General features: G+C 37.7%; 2 protein-coding genes across 4 annotated transcripts; one reads left to right on the forward strand and one right to left on the reverse strand.

Moving 5' to 3' along the window:
• The first annotated feature begins 1,757 nt into the window (after nucleotides 1-1,757).
• LOC110045233 (alpha-1A adrenergic receptor-like) lies at nucleotides 1,758-3,187 on the forward strand. Its single transcript, XM_020750832.2, has one exon. It carries the CDS (start codon nucleotides 1,758-1,760, stop codon nucleotides 2,922-2,924), a length of 1,167 nt encoding a protein of 388 aa, XP_020606491.2. The 3' UTR covers nucleotides 2,925-3,187.
• A 1,480-nt stretch (nucleotides 3,188-4,667) lies between these two features.
• LOC110045221 (transmembrane prolyl 4-hydroxylase-like) lies at nucleotides 4,668-20,646 on the reverse strand. 3 transcript variants are annotated; one of them, XM_089286477.1, is made up of 13 exons: nucleotides 19,001-20,636; nucleotides 18,206-18,262; nucleotides 17,220-17,341; nucleotides 15,599-15,689; nucleotides 12,411-12,492; nucleotides 11,381-11,595; nucleotides 10,719-10,780; nucleotides 9,931-9,965; nucleotides 8,716-8,899; nucleotides 8,198-8,255; nucleotides 7,089-7,240; nucleotides 6,297-6,390; nucleotides 4,668-5,557 (listed from the first exon to the last, which is right to left on the reverse strand). In XM_089286477.1, the coding sequence occupies exons 1-13, from the start codon at nucleotides 19,151-19,153 to the stop codon at nucleotides 5,171-5,173; spliced, it is 1,692 nt and encodes a 563-aa protein (XP_089142603.1). In that variant the 5' UTR covers nucleotides 19,154-20,636; the 3' UTR covers nucleotides 4,668-5,170. The 3 variants fall into 3 exon arrangements, with proteins under 3 accessions (XP_089142603.1, XP_089142604.1, XP_089142605.1); XM_089286479.1 differs by lacking the exon at nucleotides 4,668-5,557 and adding an exon at nucleotides 5,564-6,011 and having other exon boundaries at nucleotides 19,001-20,646; XM_089286478.1 differs by lacking the exon at nucleotides 18,206-18,262 and having other exon boundaries at nucleotides 19,001-20,635.
• Between the last annotated feature and the right edge of the window lie 1,220 nt (nucleotides 20,647-21,866).

Raw genomic sequence — 21,866 nt, forward strand, 5'->3', positions numbered from 1 at the left:
CTAAAGTTACGTCGAAGCTTGTCTTAAATTTTATTTTATAATTTGTTTTTCTTTTTTTCAATAAAGGGTCTGGATAGAATTTAGCTGATAACCGAAACGTGTTAAAGTTTTAGCTGTCAGCCGAGACATAACGCGGTTTGCAGTCTGCAAAGATTATACTTGTTGCTGCATTGAAGTGGACTGAAATTTTAACTGATAACTGCGGAAACTCCAGAAAATCCTTACTGATAACAGAGATTCCAGCATTGTTACCCAGACTTTCCAAAGAGTGTATTTTGGTAAGATTGCGAAATTTCACCCGAGACAGGTGCTTCATGTCAGAAAGGGTTAAGCCGTGCACCATAAAAGAAAGAAAATATAAAATAATGGTTTTCTAACGATATTGATTTTCTTCCATTCATCCCTCATAATTCTAAAATCACGTTCAGGGCATTAGCGCAATACTTGACCTTAGCGACAAAACGTTTGCGACAAAAAATGAAATAAAACATAATAACGTATTAAAACTGAGTTGCTCTTATTTTGTTTCTTTTTTGCCCGACTTCGACGAGAAATATGATCTGTGAACTGCTCTGAGGCCGGGCAAACGAACCGGTAATTGAAATAACGATTAACATCTAAACTGATCATATGTGCTGATCCTTTGACCGCTTTGCATCCCAAATAAAATTGATTACTTAAGTTGTGCCTTAAATAGTATAATAGCAGTCGTGCTAAATTTCAAAAACGTAACAATGGAAATAGCAATGTGGAAAAATACAAGTTCTAACTTTTGAAAAAAATCTCCTCGTTTGAATTTAGCAGCTCAAATCAGGGAAATATGTTTAGAACATTTGGATATCAAATCAGTAAACCCACTCGTCAACCCAAATAGACAATTTTTTGGAAGCCGCCAAACGAAATAATTTTTAAGCAACCCTAATTAATCGTTAACAATTATTATAATGAAACAATACGTAAAACAACATCTAACGGACCCACCTCCGGGTAATGTCTTCCGGTCAATAAATGTACAGCACGGTAAGCAGGAGATAAGTGAAAATGATTTAGCTTAAAATTTGATCAGACTGCAGCTGCATTGTTAACAAAAAAGAGGCTTTTAGTTCTAAATTTATTCATTTACAAAGAAAAACGTTCTGTAAAGTGGTAACTATGGTAACGCCAATTAGGACATTTAATTTAGAAAAGAGCGATCAACTATGAATAGCTTGCGTTTGCATTTAACATAAACCGACATATTGGAGAGAAAGGATCAAGATCGTCTCTTACTATTGTATTGACCAGGGTCTTTTCTTCTTACGTGTCTATGGACCGAGACTCATTCTTTTGTATTTATGAGAATTTCAAAGTCGATGATTAATTGATGCAGTTTGCTTTGACTTTTAGGCCCAACTAAATGCTAACTTTATTTATTTCATTTCGATACTGTGTCAACATTTTCATCAAAATGGATAATTTTCCACTCCAAACACAATTCCGTGATATTCTGTGATAAAACGTGAAAACAGCTGTGAGTCTGTAACAATTGGCCCGCACAAAATGGTTCTTTGCGACTAAAATCAGTGGAAGATAACTTTCGGAACCATTGAGAAAACGTAAGAATTTTCTCTATTCAATAGGTTTGCTGTATATTTTGACGATTAAAGGCATAAATCTTTAGTTACTTTCATCTCCAAACTTGGTAGCACGTAGCTTCTCGCTGTATGTACAACTCCGTGTGAACATTCACTGTTTACGTAAGTTAATTCAAAGGAAAAATGAGGAATGATTCTTTGCCTTCACCATCCACGAATTCTTCTAATCCAGAGAACGAAGAATGTCCTTACTTAAATGGCTTAGTTTGGAAACAGGAATACCTGACTGATGTCACATATCCATATCTTGTTGCTGTGACTGTTACAAATTTATTGGCTGTCCTTCCGACCACCCTGTTAAACGCGCTGGTTATCGTAGCCGTTGCAACAAGGCGCCGACTGCAATCAAAATCAAACGTGCTTGTGGCGGGGCTGGCGGCTGCAGACTTACTGACTGGGCTGGTTGTTCAAGACATAGTAATCACGGTAGAACTGACGCGTATCTTTAGCGGCGGACCATTCTGTAGCCTGGAAAAGGCAAGCGCTGTCGCGCTGATGGGAGTTTTCTTTCTTTCTTTAGGAAGCCTTGCGTTAATAAGCATTGATCGCTATATTTCTATCAAGCATTCCTTGAGGTACACGACCATTGTCACCAAACAGTGGATTAAAACTGGTCTTCTTTTGGCCTGGGCCACTGGACTGCTTGTAACTATTCATGAACTTACTTTGGCTGTTATTGACAGTGGAACAGATCGTTACTTCCTCTACTCGAAGGTGATCACCTCCATACTGTCAATGCTCGCCTTGGTTGCCATTGGTGTTATTAGCTACACCTATTGCTATATTTTCTCAGAATCGCGACGTCAGAAAAAACGACTGCAAACTGAACAGCTGAACGCAGAGGAAGCTAAAAGATTGAAGAAAGAAAGGAAAGCGGCCAACACTTTAACACTTCTTCTGGCCACGTTAGTAATAACTTATATTCCGACCATAGTTGTAGTTTTGATTATATCGTATTCGGACGACATTTTAGAGCCGCATATTGTAAGTGTTATAATGACTTGGGTCGTGACATTTGGCCTTCTAGGATCTCTTTGTAACCCTATCATTTTCTTTTGGCGAGTCAAAAAACTACGCCATGCTATTCTTGAGATTTTACATTACAGACAGCCCGAAAACAGTCCGCCACCAATAGAAATGAAAGAAATAAAACACCATCGACCTCGAATTCAGCCTTCCACCAGCGAAGCTTTCTCCAGGACCGTAACAAGACAAGAACCTGATCAGCTTTCATTCAGAAAGCTTCAAGCGGTCGAAATAGTCTGTGATGTAGAGGAAACCGCAGTATAAGTCGTGAACGTGGTGTAATATTCATAAGTTGTAGCCAAGATATTGGAGGTAGCTTGTTGAAAATAATACGTGCACTTTTTCACTAAGGGCACTTTTTCACTAAGGGCTACGGTTGGTAACGAAGCTAAATCAAAGTGGCTATGAGCTACTACTCAACTTGGAAAATGGATCGTCTGTAAACAGTGACAATTTTGATGCCGCTGACTCGAGGTTTTAATCCGTAGGTTAAGTAAAAGTTGAAGCCCACTGGCATTGTTAAGAAACAGTGCACTGAAAACGCAGCAGTAAGAGAGTATACGAGGAGATGTAATCTTTGACTTCTAAAATTTTGTATTAAAACATGATAACGACTAAAGGGTCACTTAACAATGATTTCAAATTAACTCGGTTTGCTTTCGAGGTGCGTCAGATATTTAAAGCCGTTCCGCGTGAATAGAAATTGTTCCCGAACGCGTCAGATATAATAAATATCTTACTAACCTCGTCTTCTCGGTCCGTACTGTAGGTTACGGACGCTCATTTTTCCACGCTTGGACCATAAATCGATGGGGAAAAAAACTCGGTATGTAACTTACAGCCCTCGAAGTCGGTTAAATAAGAGGTATTTATGTATCTTATTGGCCGCGGTTATCAGCCAAATCTACGTCTGTATTTTAGTTAGAATATAACACGAAGAAGTAGTTGCTAGGCCGGAAACTGCAGAATATAAATTACGACACACATACCTGCAAGAAGGCGCTAGGGGCATAGCCAGGAATTTTCAAAAGGGGGGGTGGGGAGTGTCACACTGTCAAAGTGAGGGTACTCACCAGATTGTTATGTCGACCTCCACACCTGTTGTAGGCTGCTTGCTTAAAATAGGCTTACCAAAGGGGGGGGGGGTCACAGGCACCCTAGCAGCCCCTCCCCTCCCCCTCGTAGCTATGCCCTTGGGCGCATAGGTCTCAAGAATGTGGGGGAAAGGCTAGGTTCTAATTTTTTGTTTTCCACGTTTTGGAAGGTAACAAGTTGACCTTAAACATTTTTTCTCGGATGAATAAGTTTAATTTAACTGAAGAAGATTGCAAAATATGCCTGGCCACTGGGGAAAAATTTAGTGGTCCAATGGAAACCGCAAAAGAATGTTTGACCGCTCGAGTCTTTGGGCTGATGCTGGGTTGTCTTTGGAAGTTAAGTGTCCTGAAAAACTGTCGCACGAAATTCGTTTGCGGGCTGATATTTGTAGAATATTAGAATATTAACTAGATTGTAGAACCTGAAATTTTCGAGAGTAACTTTCAGCCTATGGGTCATTGAGCGAGAGAAACACTTTTAAGTGTTCTCAATAAATTGAATTTTTTATTGAGAGTGCAATGGCTAGAAGTCAGTGAATTAATGAAAAAGTAATAAAGTTTTGTTGTTGTTGTCGTCCACATATGTATCGGCAACGTTTTCACGTTTCTCTGATGTTTCGGAGGAAGATTTAGAAACATTACCAGATAATTCAATTTCCAAGAAGACTGAAGGAAGGATATTGGCCATTATGCGACTTAATTAATTGTTCAATGAACGGGCGAGCGCGTGTAGAAGCTTCAAACGGCAAGCTTCAAACGAAAATTTCTTCTCAATGTATTTTTTGTTAAAGAGTTAAGTTGCTGTTTTAAAATACGGCCTCATTTACTACCGGCTCATAGAAATCTAGAGCAATTGTTAACTAGGTATTGTGACCCTTCAGTTAATAAAAATTCGAATAAGACACCATAGTAGCTTTTACAACTTGTTATTAAACTGGATTCGGAGAATAAATTTTTTTTACAAATAAAATTTAGATCTAAAACTTCCCATTTATAAATCCTATAATATTTTTTCCTTACTTTGCAATCTATAGCTTATTGTTATACCATAGTTCATTGTCTTAAATATAAAAATTATTCAAGGAAAGACTAATTTTTATTTAGGCCAGCTAGTTGCTTTTAAAATTAAAAATGAAAACAAAAGATGTTATAATTACATAACGCATTATTGTGAATTGCTCACGGCTATTAGACGAGCTACGTCTCAGTTTAAGCATCTTGAAAAGTTTAGCCTAAATTTTTCAAGATCATCGTTTGTAATCCGTGTTTATCTTCTCCACCCTGAGCCATCCTTGTTTCTTTTATGTGCCAAAATATTGTGTTTTTCTATCTTAGTTAACTATTTTCAAGGTTTCATCGATTTACAGCTAATTATATTTGTCCTTGGCCAAAATTACTGAAAATGCCGTGACGTTAATTTATAACAGGTTGTTCGCTGCTATTTTGGGTATCATTGCCTCCATCGTTTTCTTTCTCGTGTGTTTCTTCCTCCCACGGATATCTCTTCATCCTCTCCAGGAAATCTTCTTCCATTAACCTAGCCTGCTCCCAAACTTTAAAATCTGCTTCACGATCGACACCTGCGTTTATCCAGTTATTTGCTGCCCATTTGGTTCCCTCGATGACGTCACATCCGCCATGATAGCTCATGACGTCAAGGGGCCCCAGCCAGCCTGTTGTGTTGCTGACAAGGTGATTGTACCACATCAAGGCAGAACCACGCTTTGGTTTGTAATACAAGTTTGCATCATAGCAGTGATCGCTTAGGTCACACTTGTTGACATCATCTTGAACCAGGGACTAAAGGCAATGAGCAAAAGGTATAAGTAAATAATGTTAAATCAAAATATTTCCAGTTCTGAACTGTAGATCTATTTCTGGCTATTCAACCCAAAACAAAGAAAGTTAGTAGAGAATTAAGTCTGTTTCATAAGCGAATTTAATCATCTATTTGTGAATATCACGATTCTTCCCCATGCCTTGTTAAAGGAATGAAACGAAAGAAACGAAGGATGAACTAAGGAATGAAACGAAGGAGCAAACGGATATTTACAAGTAGATGAATGCATGAATGAATGTGTTAAAGTAGAAAGGAATGAATAAATGAACGAATGAATGCCTGAATGAATGAAAGAATGAATGGAATTAATTAATTAATGATTAATGAATTAAGGAAGGAAGGAAGGAAGGAGGGAAGGTACAACAATATGACGAGCCACTGAGGACTTACAGTCGATAATGAGACTGTTGGTTTCTGTAGAACAAGAACAACTCCAGCATAAGTTTGTTCTGAATATTCTTTGAGGTTTTTCAGTTACAGATTTCAAGGTTTTACACCGCTACACTACCAAACTAATTATAATTTAAAACAATGAATTTATGCTGTTTTACTAACAAAACCTGTTGGGCTTTATACAAACCAATATAACTATAAATGGAACCTTCGTAATCACAATACCTCTCGGCAAAGGGTCGTGTTCGTGTTTGTGTTTAAGTTAACTATTACATTAAGAATTTGCTCTAAAAAATAATAACTTACGTAATTTTGCGGTATTGTTTCATTGTCTGCAATAGGAAAAGCAGTCTCCCCTCCGAGTTTCGGCTCGTTGAGGTAATAAAAGAACGTCAGGTATCTAAAAAGAAAAGCAAAATGTAATTTGGAAGAATAAGACAAAACCAACATATTTGATTGGTGCTTGGTCTAACCTTTGACAATGTCATTTTTGTATTCATTTATTTATTTATTTATTTATTTTATTTATTAAGTTCGCATCGTTTCGTACCCTTTCAATATCTATAGCTGATATTTTGGTAGCTCTGGATGAAACAAAGATGCGTGTATTTACATTTACACGTAGTGTTCAATCATAGTGTTCAATCAATCATACCATCAACTGGTATCCCGGGGTTACTTCCTAGGGGGAGGCTCCGCCGGAAAGGAGTACCGTTTTCAGGCTTCAGGTGCATATATCTAAAAGGGTGGGATTTCATAAGTTGAGGTATATGAAAGGTAGGGAAATCTGTCAATTAGTTATTTTAAAGGGCCTTTAATAAAAATATTTCGAGAAGATCATTTCATTTATTAGCTACTATTTATCCACAATACAGGCCAGTTATGAAGTATTTGAAAAGGGTCCCTTTTTTCAATTAAAGGTGTACGAAAGGGATACATTTTCTGTCAAAATGGCATACAAGAGGGTAAGAGGTTGGATCTACAGTACCTACCCCGCCGCCCCCTCCGCGGGTACTACCAGTTGCTCCGCCGACTGTCAACGAAAAATTAAAGATTCTTATAATTAAGCCTAGACCTTATATTTCGTTAGTAGGTCACCTGCATGGGACACATTTTATATCCTCTATATCCTCATCATCTACGTCTTCAGCGAGATTTTGAGCTTGATGACAACAAGGTATATTCTTCGCCTCTTCGTCTTCGGAATCATAATGGCAATGGTAATGCTGCTTCTCGCGATACCTGATAACCTAAAATTTGAATTATCAACAATTAGACAGCGAACTCGCGGTTTCTACCCGACGATAGTTAGCGAGAAAGCCATAACGGTTGATCAGAGCTGTCGTCTGACTGTTTTTCGCATAACCCCCTCGATCGATCTATCAAACGAAAACAATAATTTTAAACCCAGAAACTTCACAAAAATCGAGCGAAGTTAAACCCATGTCAAAGAAAAGTCTGTATACGAGCCAAGTGGCCTATTAGGCCGGAGCCTGTCTCGGTTTCAGTAGCATGAGGCTGGTAGGAGTATTTCTACTGCCCCCCTGGACTACCCCGGGTTACCCCGCAATGCCGTCTATCGAACGTCAGATGGCGCTTGTTTAGCCAATTAGATTTCGTGTTTACCTGATAGTCGGCCAGTGGATTATGCTAAGAGCCATCACCTGATGCTCATGCGTTAAAATTCCACGGGCTAACATTATTTTTGACTGAATATAGAAAGCGTCGACTGCCCATTTCGTGGAAAATGAATGCTGTTATATAGTAATATTTTAATTAATCAACCGTCTTGTTATGTTTTCAATATCTGTTGCATGCTAAGAGTGCAAGTACAGCTTGAATTCTTGAGGCGAGGGGGGGGGGGGGGGGGGGAGAAATAAATCATACGGAGAGACTCCCATATAAAAAGGACGGGGGTGCTCGTCGGAAATTTTGAAAAGAACCCCTAAGAGGTACAAAGATCCTGTTTTGCGGGCGTGGCTTGAAATCTTTTCACCCCTAAGAGGAACCAATTCTAAAACAACACATTATCTCCTGTCAATTTTTTTCGCTTCAATATCCTGAAAGGTATCGCAAAAGCTTCCGCTGTGAACTTTTTGAGGCTGGGCACCCTGATAGGCACCCAATCCGAGTTTTTACCCCCTAAAAGGCACGACGAGAGCACCCCCGTCATTTTTATATGGGAGTCCATTCCCGGGAAATCATACCTGCATATTTTCACTGCTCCAGATCATATCTTTAGGTAGTTTTGTCACCAAATGTATTCTGCAGGGAGAGAATATCCCGTTAGACATGACACTAACAATAACAAATCAGATACAAAGGCATAAGACACTCAGTGTCGGTTTACATGAAGGAGAAATAAAATGAAGCGCATAACATGATGCCGTTGATTACTATTTACATTTTCAGCTGAATAAGGTTCAAGCAACAACCAAAACGTCCGAAAATAGTTTTTTTTAGCCATAGACAACATAATTTTTAACTATGCCTGACTACAAACTAAGTACTTTTAACTTTAAACCCAGTCCAGACCCTGTTATCAGACTGATATAGTTGCATAGCAATTCCCGTCCCCCACCCCGGTCAGTCTTCGTTACGCCAAACTACGTGATGTAGAAAGAGCTAGACTGGGCCAAGTTAATAATTTCTTGAAATTATTCTCTAAACATACGAAATACATAGGAATTGCGCTGTGCTTTAGAAATAGAGTTAAATCACTAACCTTTCACTAAGGTTCTCAAAAAGTGGCTTGAAATCGATGTGTTCGTAAGGATCAAGGAATGCCGTACTGCTGTCTCGCGTTCGCTTATTTGGCTTCGTTTTGTGAACTTTCTCCAAATAGTGCACTATGTCCTTCATTTTGCTTTCCGACACCAATTTTATGAATTCGTTGTATGTTATTACACCTGCGAGAAAAAGAGAACAAATATCATAGCTCCGCCATTTTGGATGTAATATATCAAACACGAAAGACCGTGTTTGATCACATTTCCAGACACCGAAAAGAGAGTTGAAAATAAAACGAGTAGCGGAGTATTTTTAACGAACTTCGAGGTGTTTGAAAATGTGGTCAAACACTGTCTTTCGTGAAAGTGAAGAATGATCATCGCAGTAAATTTTCCAATTTAAGCAATTGGAAAGAAGAAGCCTGAAAAAATCAGGGCTTCAACGGGATTCGAACCCGTGACCTCCGCGATACCAAGGAATGGTGCGAGCATCGCACTGGTATCGCGGAGGTCACGGGTTCGAATCCCGTTGAAGCCCTGATTTTTTTCAGGCTTCTTCTTTCCAATTGCTTAAATTGGAAAATTTACTGCGATGATCATTCTTCACTTTCATCTACAACCGCAGTTCATATATGAATTATGTCATGTAAACTTCACTGTCTTTCGTGTTTGATATATCGTCTCAATTGATACTAGTGAAATAGTAAAAATCTATGCTAATTAAGATCATATATCCAAACACCGTCACGGTCATGATTTCTTTTGCTTAAACTTGACGAATTATTAACGAGTTGAGAACTTAAGGCGCAGTGGCGTCATGTTTGGTGCGTTTGTTTCCGTATCGAGCGGTGCGAGTTCGAGCTCTGGCCGGGGACATTGTGTTGTATTCTTGGAGAAGACACTTCACTTTCACAGTGCCTCTCTCCATCCATGTGTGTAAATGGATACCGGCGAATTCAATGCTGGGGTATAACCCTGCATTGGACCAACATTCCATCCAGGGGAGTAGAAATACTCCTAGTCGCTTCATGCTACAGAAACGTAACCTAGATTAGCTCCGCCCGGATGGGCCACTTGGCTCATACGCAGACTTAACCTTTTTTTTTACGTTGAGAAGGTAAGATTTCATATGATTGCCAGTGTCAATTTGTTACAGAACAAAACACTATCATCTTATTATTCCTTATATCTATTTATTTTATAGATCTTACCGTCTCCGTTACGATCCATGTTTAGATCACTCATCCTGTGATAGTTTACAAAAAGATGTCAATTTTAAAATGCTCGTTTGCTCAAAAAAAAAAAAAAAGAAGGCGACGACATATAACATGTGACTGGATAAAGCACACGATTCCTTATTTACTCAAGAATAGGGTGCGGGGGGGGGGGGGTGGGGTCGGGAAATCTCCCCCTCCCCCCATAAGACAATCCCGCACAGCAAAAACTGCTGATAGTGCAAGGGGAGCCATGCGAAAAAAAAAGTCGAGCAAGTGCTTTGTACTGACCAGGTGTTCGAATTTTAAAACGTTCTGGCAAAAGCTATTGCCCACCCAAAAGAATCATGCACAAAGGTGAGGAAAAATTTCATGGCCCCTCAAGAAAGTAATGGTCCAACCCTTATAGTATATGCGGAAGATTTTCCTAGGTTCATTAAGTGTCTCACTTTTCACTTACCACATCACACATCACACATCACACATCACACTTGGTAATTCACACACTGGCAGTTACAGTGACAAATCTTTGTCGCATTTAAAGAGCTTTCTATCTTCACTTAATTATTTTTAACCAGCAGGAGGTTCACATGATAAGAAGTATTTTCGTTATAACATTTTATCAATAATACATGTTCGTGAAAAGTGGAAATATTAAAAAAGGAAAAACAACGAAAACGCAGGAAATGCTTCAACAAAAGCAAACAAAGAAAAGTGAACAAAAAAGCGAAAACGTAGGCAAAACATCGTGCACTGGTGGGTGGGTACCCTGTGTCGTTGCTTACATCTTCTTAGCATCAGCTTCGTCTATCAGGACTCGTCCAAGCTCCATGAGACCCCTGGCAACCTTTAATGGAATAAAAACGTCATTTAAATTCAGTTGTGTTCAGTTTATCAATTTTCTCAGCTAGTTTTGTAGTTATCTTAGTTTTGTACATACTGTTCTGATTCAGTCTACGAATTTCTCAGTATGTGTTGCCTAGTACATGGATAACGCGTTCTGTTCCGGTCTTACATGTAAGTGACCCTTTCCTTTGCAATAGACCTTTTTCGCTTGGACGGTTTGTTGTCCCATTACCGACCACGTGATATTCTCTAGAGAATAGTTCTTTTATCCATCTAAACATTGCTTATTCATATGCACACGACTATTTGAAAATTTGAAAGGAGGAATTCTCAAGAGAATTATCACGTGGTCTGAAATGGGGCAACAAACCGCCCAGTCGAAAAAGGTCTATTTGTATCTGCATGTAGTGCCTTCTGCCCTTGATTAGTTGCTTAACATTTATCTGACAACAATCACCACCATAGGCATGCAATACGTGCAAAGGTCAGGGACCCAATGTGCGCATCCGATTACCTTATGACAACAATCGAAATTTCCTTTGAAGGAGATTTATGGAGAAGTCCCGATCAAACCAGTAAATAAAATCATGTTCATAGTTACCTCTGCGAAATCCAGGTGTCCGTCGAGGTTTGTATCGAGTTGCTGAAACGTGTCTGCGGGATCCTCTGGAATAAAACGCTCCGCCGTTCTGTTTGCGCTGCTCTCTTCGCCGACAGGTATTTCTTCTCCGAGTGTTAACGATCGTTCAAGGCCTTGGGTCTGTGCCATGAAAATTATATCATCGCATTCCTGTTCAGTGAGAAAATCTTCGATTTCTGAGGATAAATAAATAAAAAAGAACAAGACATCATGATCGATAATTTCAAATTACCAGATCGTGTGACCATTATTTCTATACCGTTTGGTTTCTGTGTATGCTCTGATTGGCTTGAGCAAGTTTTATCACGTTAAAAGCACGGAAACCCAAACTTTATTCCTTTGCACATGTATGATGGTTGTAGTCTGTATCAGAAATCACATTACAAAGTGGCCAAAGGTAATTGTTGATAGATTTAGTCTACGAATAATAATACTGATATCAAGAGCCACGTCAACTTTCCTTAAATGTGGATCATTTCTCCCACAAACTAACTTTCCAAGAAGTTAACTTGCTCAAATTGAAGACAACTCCCTTACAAGTCTTTTGAACGAGAAAAACACAAATTAAACATCCCACTACTTTTTATGCATTAAGCTTCACAACCAAGACTTTTAATACGTGTTTCGATCTATGTAATGACAACTGCTAGGGAGTCTGATGCCAGTTAAGGTCACTTCACTGTGGGCCAGTTAACTTGAGGTTGAAGCGACCGACTTCAAAAAATCAGAAGCCGCAAGACATAATCACATTAATGCATGGCAACCTAACTTTATTGCCCGTATATCATTTTGAAAAAGTCCTACAACTAATTTCAATTTGGTTTCCTTTAGAAAATTCTCTTAATATCTCCATCGCGTTTTTTTAGGTGCGTTTTGTGTATAAGTGAAGGTACTTAGTCGTAATCATAGCACCGGCTAATTGGACCGAAACGGCAGCAAAACCCAGCGATCGTGCCTTTTTTGCGCCACAGCAGGAATATCATCAACATACCAAAGAGGGCCGGCCTTAAACTCAGTGTCCTCATTTTGTGCACTTTTCCTGGGACCAGCTTGAGTTCACGAACGTAACCAACCTGGTAGAAACAAGAAAAGAAAATTAAAGCAGCACTCTCTAAAAGGTGGATAAGAATGTAAATGCAAGAAACTTTATGTTTCGAAACCAGTTATATAAGTTGGATGACAATTATAGGTGAAGGATTACTAATCAACCTGATGCCCTGTAGAATGGAATAGGCGAGTGCGATATGTCTTTATTCTACCCTGACCCTTAATGAATGCAAGCAGGAGAACATTTCGAATTAAAGGGACTTTGTCACGGTAACGGCCATGTACGAATTTGAGAATTTGATTGACACTTGAAGATCCACACTGAGAAGTTTTATCGCTAGAAATGGATCGTACGACTCGCCTGGAATCATTTGCGATCGCAAGTCTTTGAAAACCTCATTCCCCGCCTTTGACCCTTTACATCGAACGAGCCACTCTTGATTTTTCTAGGATCTTCACGCAACAATGCAAAAAAAAAAAAAAAAAAAAAAATACTGTGAAAACCATCTAGAAATATCAAATGACTCTTTAAAGACTGTTGATCTATAGTTTGATGCAGCCTTAATAAGATTTAAATTATATTCCCACGATTATATTAAGCAGGTCTCAAGACATTTTTGTTATTAACTACTTGGAAAATAAATGCGAACCTAAGACGTTTCATCCGCTGTGATCGTTTTATCAATTTTCATTTCTTGTAAGTCTCATATGCATTTATTCTATAGGGAGACATTAGCTGCCGAACACAAACACACATATAACAGGTGTACAGAGTTGACAGAGCTGTCAATTTACATCCAATAATATGCAGTTAACTACTCATTTGCCTTTTTCTTGGCTTAGAGCTTGATTCTAGCTGGTTGCCCTTAATTAATAGCCTATGTTGCCATTTGGAAAAACACTTAAGGGATTCGTCCCTTGGAAAACTAGCCGATTTTTTTCAGTTTTAAACTTCAATCATAATGCTTCGCGTAAATTTAATGCCGAATCATCTCTTCAAAATTTACTTTTTCAGTTATATGAAGTATACATATTTCCTTTTAAATCGTTCGATTTTTTTTTTTATATATATGCCGTTCTTAAAAGTCGTTTGAATCCAATCTGTTCTTATAATAATTATTTTCACCGCCGCTCGTAAATACACCGTATTTTTTCGTTGTGTTTGTTTGAAGTATTCGGCAGTTATACAACTATGAAGCTAACATGACACTTTACATGTGATTGGTAGACACCTATAAGTTCTTGTACGTATTAGCTGGCAATTCGACAACGACGGATTTTTGTAAAATGCTTTACACACTGATTTAGCCTATCTACGGTTCTTTTAAAGTTATGTAGACTAATTTTAGGCTGCGCTATTTAACAGTTAGATCATGAGCTCGAGATTTCTATGAGGTGATGGTTGATGAGGCCGAAAGCCGAATCAACTATCATCTCGTAGAAATCGAGAGCGAATAATCTAATTGTTTTAGTAGAATTCTAACTGAAATTTCCTTAAAATATCGATTCCAATTATATCTGGTCTTTAAACTTTACGCTTTAGAGAGTTCGCGCGGACTGAATTGTCCATTTGACATTTGCAGTTGTTTACGCGCGCTTATCAATTTTTTTTCAAAAATTTCGATCTTTTGTTAATTCAAGAAACCGCAAATGTCCTCCTTTTAGTCTTCTTAGGAATTTGATTATCCATTTGTTTGTAAATGGTCTTTCAAAACTTCAGAGAAACGAGGAAATCTTGCAATTTTGTCGACCACACAAAGCCACTGCACACTAATGGCTGATAGTATGTAATGGCTCAGCCAATCAGATCACAACATTTGCATAAGTATACTAGTAGAAGTCTACTAAAAAACGTTAGTGCTCTGTCATTCTAGGGGAATTGAGTCATCTCCAATTTAACAAAGCTTTGCTGTAATTTCTCGAAAACTTTAACTGCTGTTGCCTTTCCGAAAATCATCAAAGCTGGCCTTTGTTCGGGACTGAAAACGACATTTTATCAACCGAAAACAACAGTTCGAGATGACAATTTCCTTAAGAAAATCGGAGAGAATTTAAGGCCTTCCGAACAGAGAATTTACCGAGACAATCAGTTGCGTGCCCGGTTTTCCTAGTCAGCGTATACGCCGGAAAGTTGTGAGAAAACTTGAAAACTTTCCCCTGATTTCCAAACTTTTCTACTTTTTACAAACCACGCATAGTCTTCACAAGCTAATGAACCTAAAAATTTATTCAATGGTTTAATGTTTCACTAACTATTGTTATTCTATAAGGCATACGCTTTTTGTCGACATACAAGAACTTTATTTTTAATGCAAGGGATATTTTAATGATCGGCGAAAATTAATGAGTCAAACAGCAATTTACACAGCTGGAGCGAGAAAGAAACAAATAAACTCTATTTGAATTCAAAATTTTATGCAGTTAAGACAGTGGCTGCTATTTTCAGAAAATATGCAAACGAATTTCAAAAAAAATATTAAGTTACAAGGGCAATAGGAAGAAAAATCGACATAGCTTTTCTTTCCATGTTTCAGATGTTCTTCGGCAGAATGTCAGCTTTTTAACGCAAATGGTCACTTAACACACAAAAGATGACAAGCAAATAGATATTACGAATTATCTGCCATATCATTTTGCATTCTATGATATCGTGTAAATTGTCCTAAAGACGTAAAGGAATAGTTAATGACCTCAGTACATTTAAATCTTTTAATATATTACTAAATTAACAATAAACTAATGTTGTGTATTCTTTCTTGTTTTTGGGATTCAAAATATCAGGCAATTCTCGAAAACGCCACCCTGCATCGACGATTCTTAAACTGCTGCTCATCTTAAAAATTCACTTTTTTAGCGGCGCAACTTCCCTCCATTTACTTAACCGTTGTTCACTCTCGTTCTTTGCAATAGGGATTCGGAACTGCGCTAAATTTTGCCTTAAATAAGTCCATTTTGTAAGGACAATGTTTCACTCGAAAAGTTAATATTGCAGGAACGCAAACCAACAGAGATATTTTTGGGGCTTTATGTATATTGCTCAAAGACAATAGCATTAAGACTATAACATACGTCTTGTTAACATGGAGAAAATGATATGTATGATCATTGAAAGTTCGTCAGTGTTCAACTTACCTGTATAGGATCTATTCGTGGCAGTCTGAAAGGACGTTCATTGTTTTCTTCGACGACAGCTTCCTTTACCACGTTTTCACTTCCTCTGTTCCTGATTAACCAAGAAGCTAAAGCTATTGACAGAAGCAGTACAGCAAACGAAACACGAACCCAAATTGGCGACGGTTGTTTAAGAAATAGCTTGAACATTTTTGTAAAGTTGCAAGCTACGAGCGTGGAGATTATCAGACCGGGTGATAAAAGACTTATCAACCTAGATGTTTTATCCCTTGTTTTGTTGTTAAACCGTTTTCTCTTCACGCGAGCAAATGTGTTATCGATTAAAATTCATGTGAAATTAAACGCAGTTGTCACAAAAATGGGTCAACGCTCAATGAAAATGCAAATTACGTATTGATCAGTGTTTAATTTTAGTAACAGGTGTCTACAGATGTCACTTCAATCATGGAGTTTCTGAATCGCTGCCTAAAACTTCATATAAACTGTGAACTTATTTTCGGCGTCGAATCACAACTTTAAGTAGACGAAAACAGTTGAATTTAGAAGAGCCACTCTGTAGCCGCCGAATACTCCGAAGATGTTCGAAGATTTCCGACAAATTCCGAAGGTTACGAAGAATTTCCGGACTTACCTAGGAGATTGACACAATCGGAGAAAAGGATTAAAAATCTTTCATAATAGTGAAACACTTTTGAAAGATCTTCAGCTCAGGATAAATTTTGAATGTCTCTGTAAACTAATGAGTATTCTTACTTACTTGCCAAGATTATGGCGAGTGTTTTCAAACACGTAAATGCCGAAAATTAATAATGATGCATAAATGAAAAAAAAAAAAAAAAAGAAAAGAAAAGAAAAAAACCGTCATCGCCCACCTATTTATATGAACTAACTTTATTGACATAAATATTCAGACAATACGATATTCTTGAATCTTAGATGTTCAGTTTTATTCTAAACTCCTTTATTCTCAGGCTTGAAATAAACATTTTCCTCACTGCAATTGCAAAGTTCTCAATGTTAGTTCAGGCGAAAATTTAGTAGTACACCATAAAGGTCTTGTTGAAATAAAAAGAAAACAATTCCAGTATTTTGCTGATTCATAGAAATACGAGTGAAGCAAGCTTTTAGAGTTTTTAAAAGTAACTACGACGGCGACGCCGAGGACAAAAATTTAAAAAAATCGAATTTATATTTTAGACATGAATCTCGCGATACTCTAAGGTTATTTAGTTTGCTACTCTTTGTGAAAAATATCTCGGAACTGAATATGGAACACACCGTAAAATTCGATATACAAATTTTAAAAATTATCCGTCGTGGGTTCGCGTTCTCCAGACAACGCAGAATTTGGTCATTTCACGTTGTTGTTTTGCAGAGGACGGCAAAGAATTATACCAAGAATTATAACGGTCGTGCACAGCCACTGTATTGCTCATTAAAACTTTTGTTTAGCGACGTTCCCGTTGCCGTCATTGTTTTCTTAAACTCCCAAATGCCGTGAAACACAATTTAATTTATAGGCGAGTGTTTCCACAGCCAGCTTTTTCTCGGTAATTTTGTTTCATAAGTCTTAAAATGGCAGAAATAAGCGAATTTATCACTAGACTAGGTGAGGTCTTACCTTTGGTTCGTAATTTTCTCGGATTTTTCTTGGCTAGCATAATCACGAGCCAGATGCAATACGTTTCTCGTAAAATCACATCCATCTTTATTGCATGGAAAATCATCATTTGACTTCACACTCTGAAAAATATAGCAAACGTCGAGCTCATTACTTCAGCCTACTAGTTATTTCTACAATCTACGAAAAGGGTTGAATTGTTACCGCTAATAATTAAATAAATAATAATTAGTTTACACTGACAGTTGTTTCCTGCAGTAGATTAAGGAAGAGAAAATTACCAAAATGCGGTAAGCGACGTTGTGTTTGCGAAATTGCCGTCGCTTTTCTTGTGGGCAGATAAAACTTTTGAAGGCCGCCCTTTTTTAGTAGTTGCTCCCAGGCGACATTTCTTTCAAAGGAGTGGTAAAGTATTCTCACATTCGAAATCATTTTGTTAGACGTTTTATAAATTTCAGTCATTATTAAAATTTTGCTTAACTTAAAACAATAAAATTACGTTTTAAGCAGATAACTATATATGTAATAGTTGGCGATTGTAAACAAATCGTTTTGGCGGTTTCGCCGAAACTTTCACAGTTTAAAACAATAAAACCGTACTTGTAAAATACTGCAGAGCCGAATTTTGGGCTTTATGATAACTGCTTCACTGACAGCTAAGATATCTTCTATCAAGGTTACGTAGCAAACCAGGAATCTATTTTCTTGCGACCGCTCTCGCAGCTGAGATGGGAAGCGAATGGCGCTTACTGTCCCGTGCTCGATCGAGTACAGCCAATCACATTGCGTAAAAACACCATTAACTGGTTTCATATATACTACTTTTAACACAGTATATCAGGGCAGTTATCAAGACTATAATTATACATGTTTCATTTTCACTACAAAAACAAATTGAAGACTTACTTCTAAATATATATTCGAGCTTAAAAGCATTCACAATCCCGAAATTATTCCACTAGCTAAAATAAGAGCAAAAATGCTACCTTGGTGTGTCTAGTTGTATTGAGACTCTTTGAAGACAGGTCCACTTCTGTAATTTTCTATGGGTTGGATAATAAATAAAAAAAAAAAAATATGATAAATTACAATATTTACAGAGGAAGCCACGTCAGCCTTAGCTGGTTTTCATGTGCTTCCTTTATCCTCGTCGAATTGGAATTTGGAGTGGTGGTTTTTGGTAAGAAGAGAGCGCTCTCACCAGTGTGCCATCTCTTCTCTCCACCCCTGCTTTCACAGGCACTCTATGATAAAAATTTTGCATCGTGCCACAAAAAGAAAGAGGCAACAATAACAACAACACCAAACTGATGACTTTTAACCTCCACTCTATTCCTGGGGACAAAATGAAGACGCACATCTCACTGACAATTTTGCCAGTCCTGATCGTATTCCCTTGGTCGAGCGCGAGTCGAATTCCAAAGTCAAAGCTAATAAGCCGTTCAGCAACGAAAAAAGCTGGATATTATATTGCGGTACAATGTCACAGGTGAATGCTGTAATTTGACTCTTGCTATCGGTTTGACGAAATACATCATTGGTCTTGTTAAAATGTACGGTGATGTACTTCACACAAAAAACGTCAAATAATTACAACATAATGTAAAGACAATCATATGGAAAACTTTAATGAATTGTTCCGTTTGTATTTTGCTTTTCTTGTTCGCTTCTAAAAGGATTTTCAGTTGTTCAATGGTTGTTAGGGTACTATTAAGAAAACTGCTGAATTATAAGTTTTTCCCTAGATCTAGTATATCGCAGCGATTTAACAGTTTCCTTACCTTTGTATTCGTTAATCTTCTGTTCCTTTCAAAAACGCCTGAGGACGAACTTGAAATATAACTGTATAGCCCTGCATACGGGATTTTGACAGTGGATGATCCATATTTCACATCAGCAAGAAGCAATACCACAGCCAAAAGAATTCTCGCCATTCTGCGGTTCACTAAAAGACGCTATTTCGGTTTTAATTACTACAACTGAGATACCGGGTAAAGTTGAAGAGTTTTTTTGCGGAAATCAAAGGATTTAAATGAGTTATCGGATACCATTCATCCGATCTCGTTGAGCGATAACATTAAAATTTTGTCCCTTCTTTTATTACTATTTGTTTCCTTGACATTTCAATGGCACATTTTATCAATTTATTCCATAAATGTCATTTTAAAACACTCAAACTTACTCGCATATCACAAGAAAGATCGCTTTTTTATTGATGGCCATTCGCGAAACATCAATGTAAGCTCGCAATTTAAAGGTAATCATTATATTTCAGAGTCTGTGTCTAGGAAGAAATTTCTCAGACTTCTTAGGCACTTCGCATATACGGTTCGCTTTCAATCTATCATATTTTTCGGAAATTCTAAAATTAGTTTTTGTTAATCCTGATCGATACTAAACGTTTTTTAACGACGATTTTATTAAATAGAAGCCTCTCGCACCTTTTGATGAAAATCTGCAGGAAAAAACCTTCGATAAAGAAAAAAAAATCATTTTTTTTTCTCAATTCTGTTGAATCTCATGATCTAAATTTGATCATGCAAATATCGTTCAAATAGATTTGTGTGTGCATGCTCAGTTTTAAACTGCAGGACAAAATTGTCTCGTAAACGAATACTTTAATTCTAACCGCGGTCGCAATCAGAATAATTCAATTAAACTGAAAAAGACTAACAATCTTCCTCAGTGTATATGTGTAAACACTGTCTTTCTGCGATGCCATTATAGTACCATGGTGATGATAAAAATACTTGAAGTGTTTTGTTTTCAAGGATTTCAAACATATTTAGTACATACACGTAAGTCCTTTTCACGTCTGAACTTTAAATTCACAGGTTCTTTTCCTACTGCATAAGAATTAACAAAATGGTCGCACCCTTTTCAAATTCTATTTCAAAAACAGGATACAATGTTTGATATTAACGCTTTGTAAGAGTGGCATGCAAAATAATGGACAAAAGAAGCGTTAATATTATCTCAGTTCGACAATCTTGTTCTGTTGAGCTGTGATAATGCATTGTCTTAATTCAAACAGCCATTAGGCACGAAATATATAGGACACGATTCTCTTTTCTACGTTAGCAAAGTTTAAGAATTTCAAATACTCTGAATAAAACCAACAAACCCTCAGAGCATTCGTCTTGTACATTCAAAAACAGAAAACTGATAGCGAGTTTTGATTTTGACCGAAGAAAATTCTACACTTTGTAAAAGAACAAAAAAACACTCGATGAACAGACTTAAACTTGATTTAAGTGAATAAAAAACAACGGAAGGCAACAGATGTATTCACATCAAAATTGAGGAATCCTTGTTTTCCTTTTCAGAAAAGAACTCCATGAACTAATAATAGGGACCTTAAGCAAAGACGATGGCGACGCCAGAGCCGACGTGCAGTAAAAAATAGTTTTATATTCTACCTTCGAATTTCGCAGCTGTATAGATTTGTTCGGTGCACCTATCTGTCTCAGAACTTACTCAGTCTAAATGTGTAATGTTAGCGTTGCATTCCAAATTAAAATGCAAAAAATTAACCGCCGCCGTTTGCAGAGGACGGCTAAGAAATGTACAAAGTTTTATAACGCACGTGCACAGCCATTCTTCTGCTCATGAAACCTTTTGTTTGATGACGTTCTCGTTGCCGTTGCTGTCGTGGTTTGCTTAAGGTCATTCCACTGAAATAGAACCTGCACTGAGATTTTTGTGAAACTTTGCATATTGATTTTTTATATTATAGGAACTTAATTTTGAAATAAAACTGAGGGGTCCCCGTGTTCGTTTAGGAGCAACAGCACCTTGTTTATACCCATATAAATACTTATAATAGCACCACGATTGTAGGCACGATTGCTTTCTAAATTCACGTTTCCGACGATTGCTCTTTGTTCTACACTGAGAATTGGTCCATATTTATTTTACACAGAGAAATTTATTACTCAATTCAAAACAAGAGAAAAAAAATGACAGGTCACCATACTTGTTTACGAGAAAATGACGATTTACCTCTATGGCGAGGTCCAGCTGTAAAGAAAAAGCCGCCATTTTTTAATGCGCGCGCTTATCACGCGTGAAATTATGCGCAGTAGGGATGCGCAATGCAATACTGGGGAATGACCTTAAGGTCCCTAACAACGTGAAATGACTAAGTTCTGCCTATTTTGGAGAACACGAACGGCGGCGAATAATATTTGGCATTTTCATTTGGAATTGAACGCTGGCGTTACATATTTAGCTTGAGCAAGTTCTAAGACCAATAGGCGCACTGAACAGATCTAGACAGTTGCGAAATTTGAAGGTAAAATATAAATTCCCTTTTTACTTGGCGTTGTGCTCGGGGTCGCCGTCGTCATTGCTTAAGCATCCTAAATGTTCCTGTACACTGGGCATTCTAATTTGCTATCTATCCTTCTATTTCGAACAAACAGGCAGTCTCTTCCATCCATTTTCACCCATTTCCACTCATTTCCACTATTGTGTTTGTACTTTACTGGATCTTTAGCGAAATAGCCTCAGGGATATTTCTAGGCCCAGAAACGCCACGAAAAAAAGGGCCTGGAAAAGAAGAACTACGCCGTCGCTGTGGCAACTACATCCTTTGGAAGAAACGCCGTAAATAACTACGTGACAAAACGCCGCTGTCTTCCTTCC

This window comes from Orbicella faveolata, unplaced genomic scaffold, assembly GCF_042242905.1.
Source record: "Orbicella faveolata isolate gen_17 unplaced genomic scaffold, um_ofav_v1 contig_14, whole genome shotgun sequence".
Lineage (NCBI taxonomy): Eukaryota > Metazoa > Cnidaria > Anthozoa > Scleractinia > Merulinidae > Orbicella > Orbicella faveolata.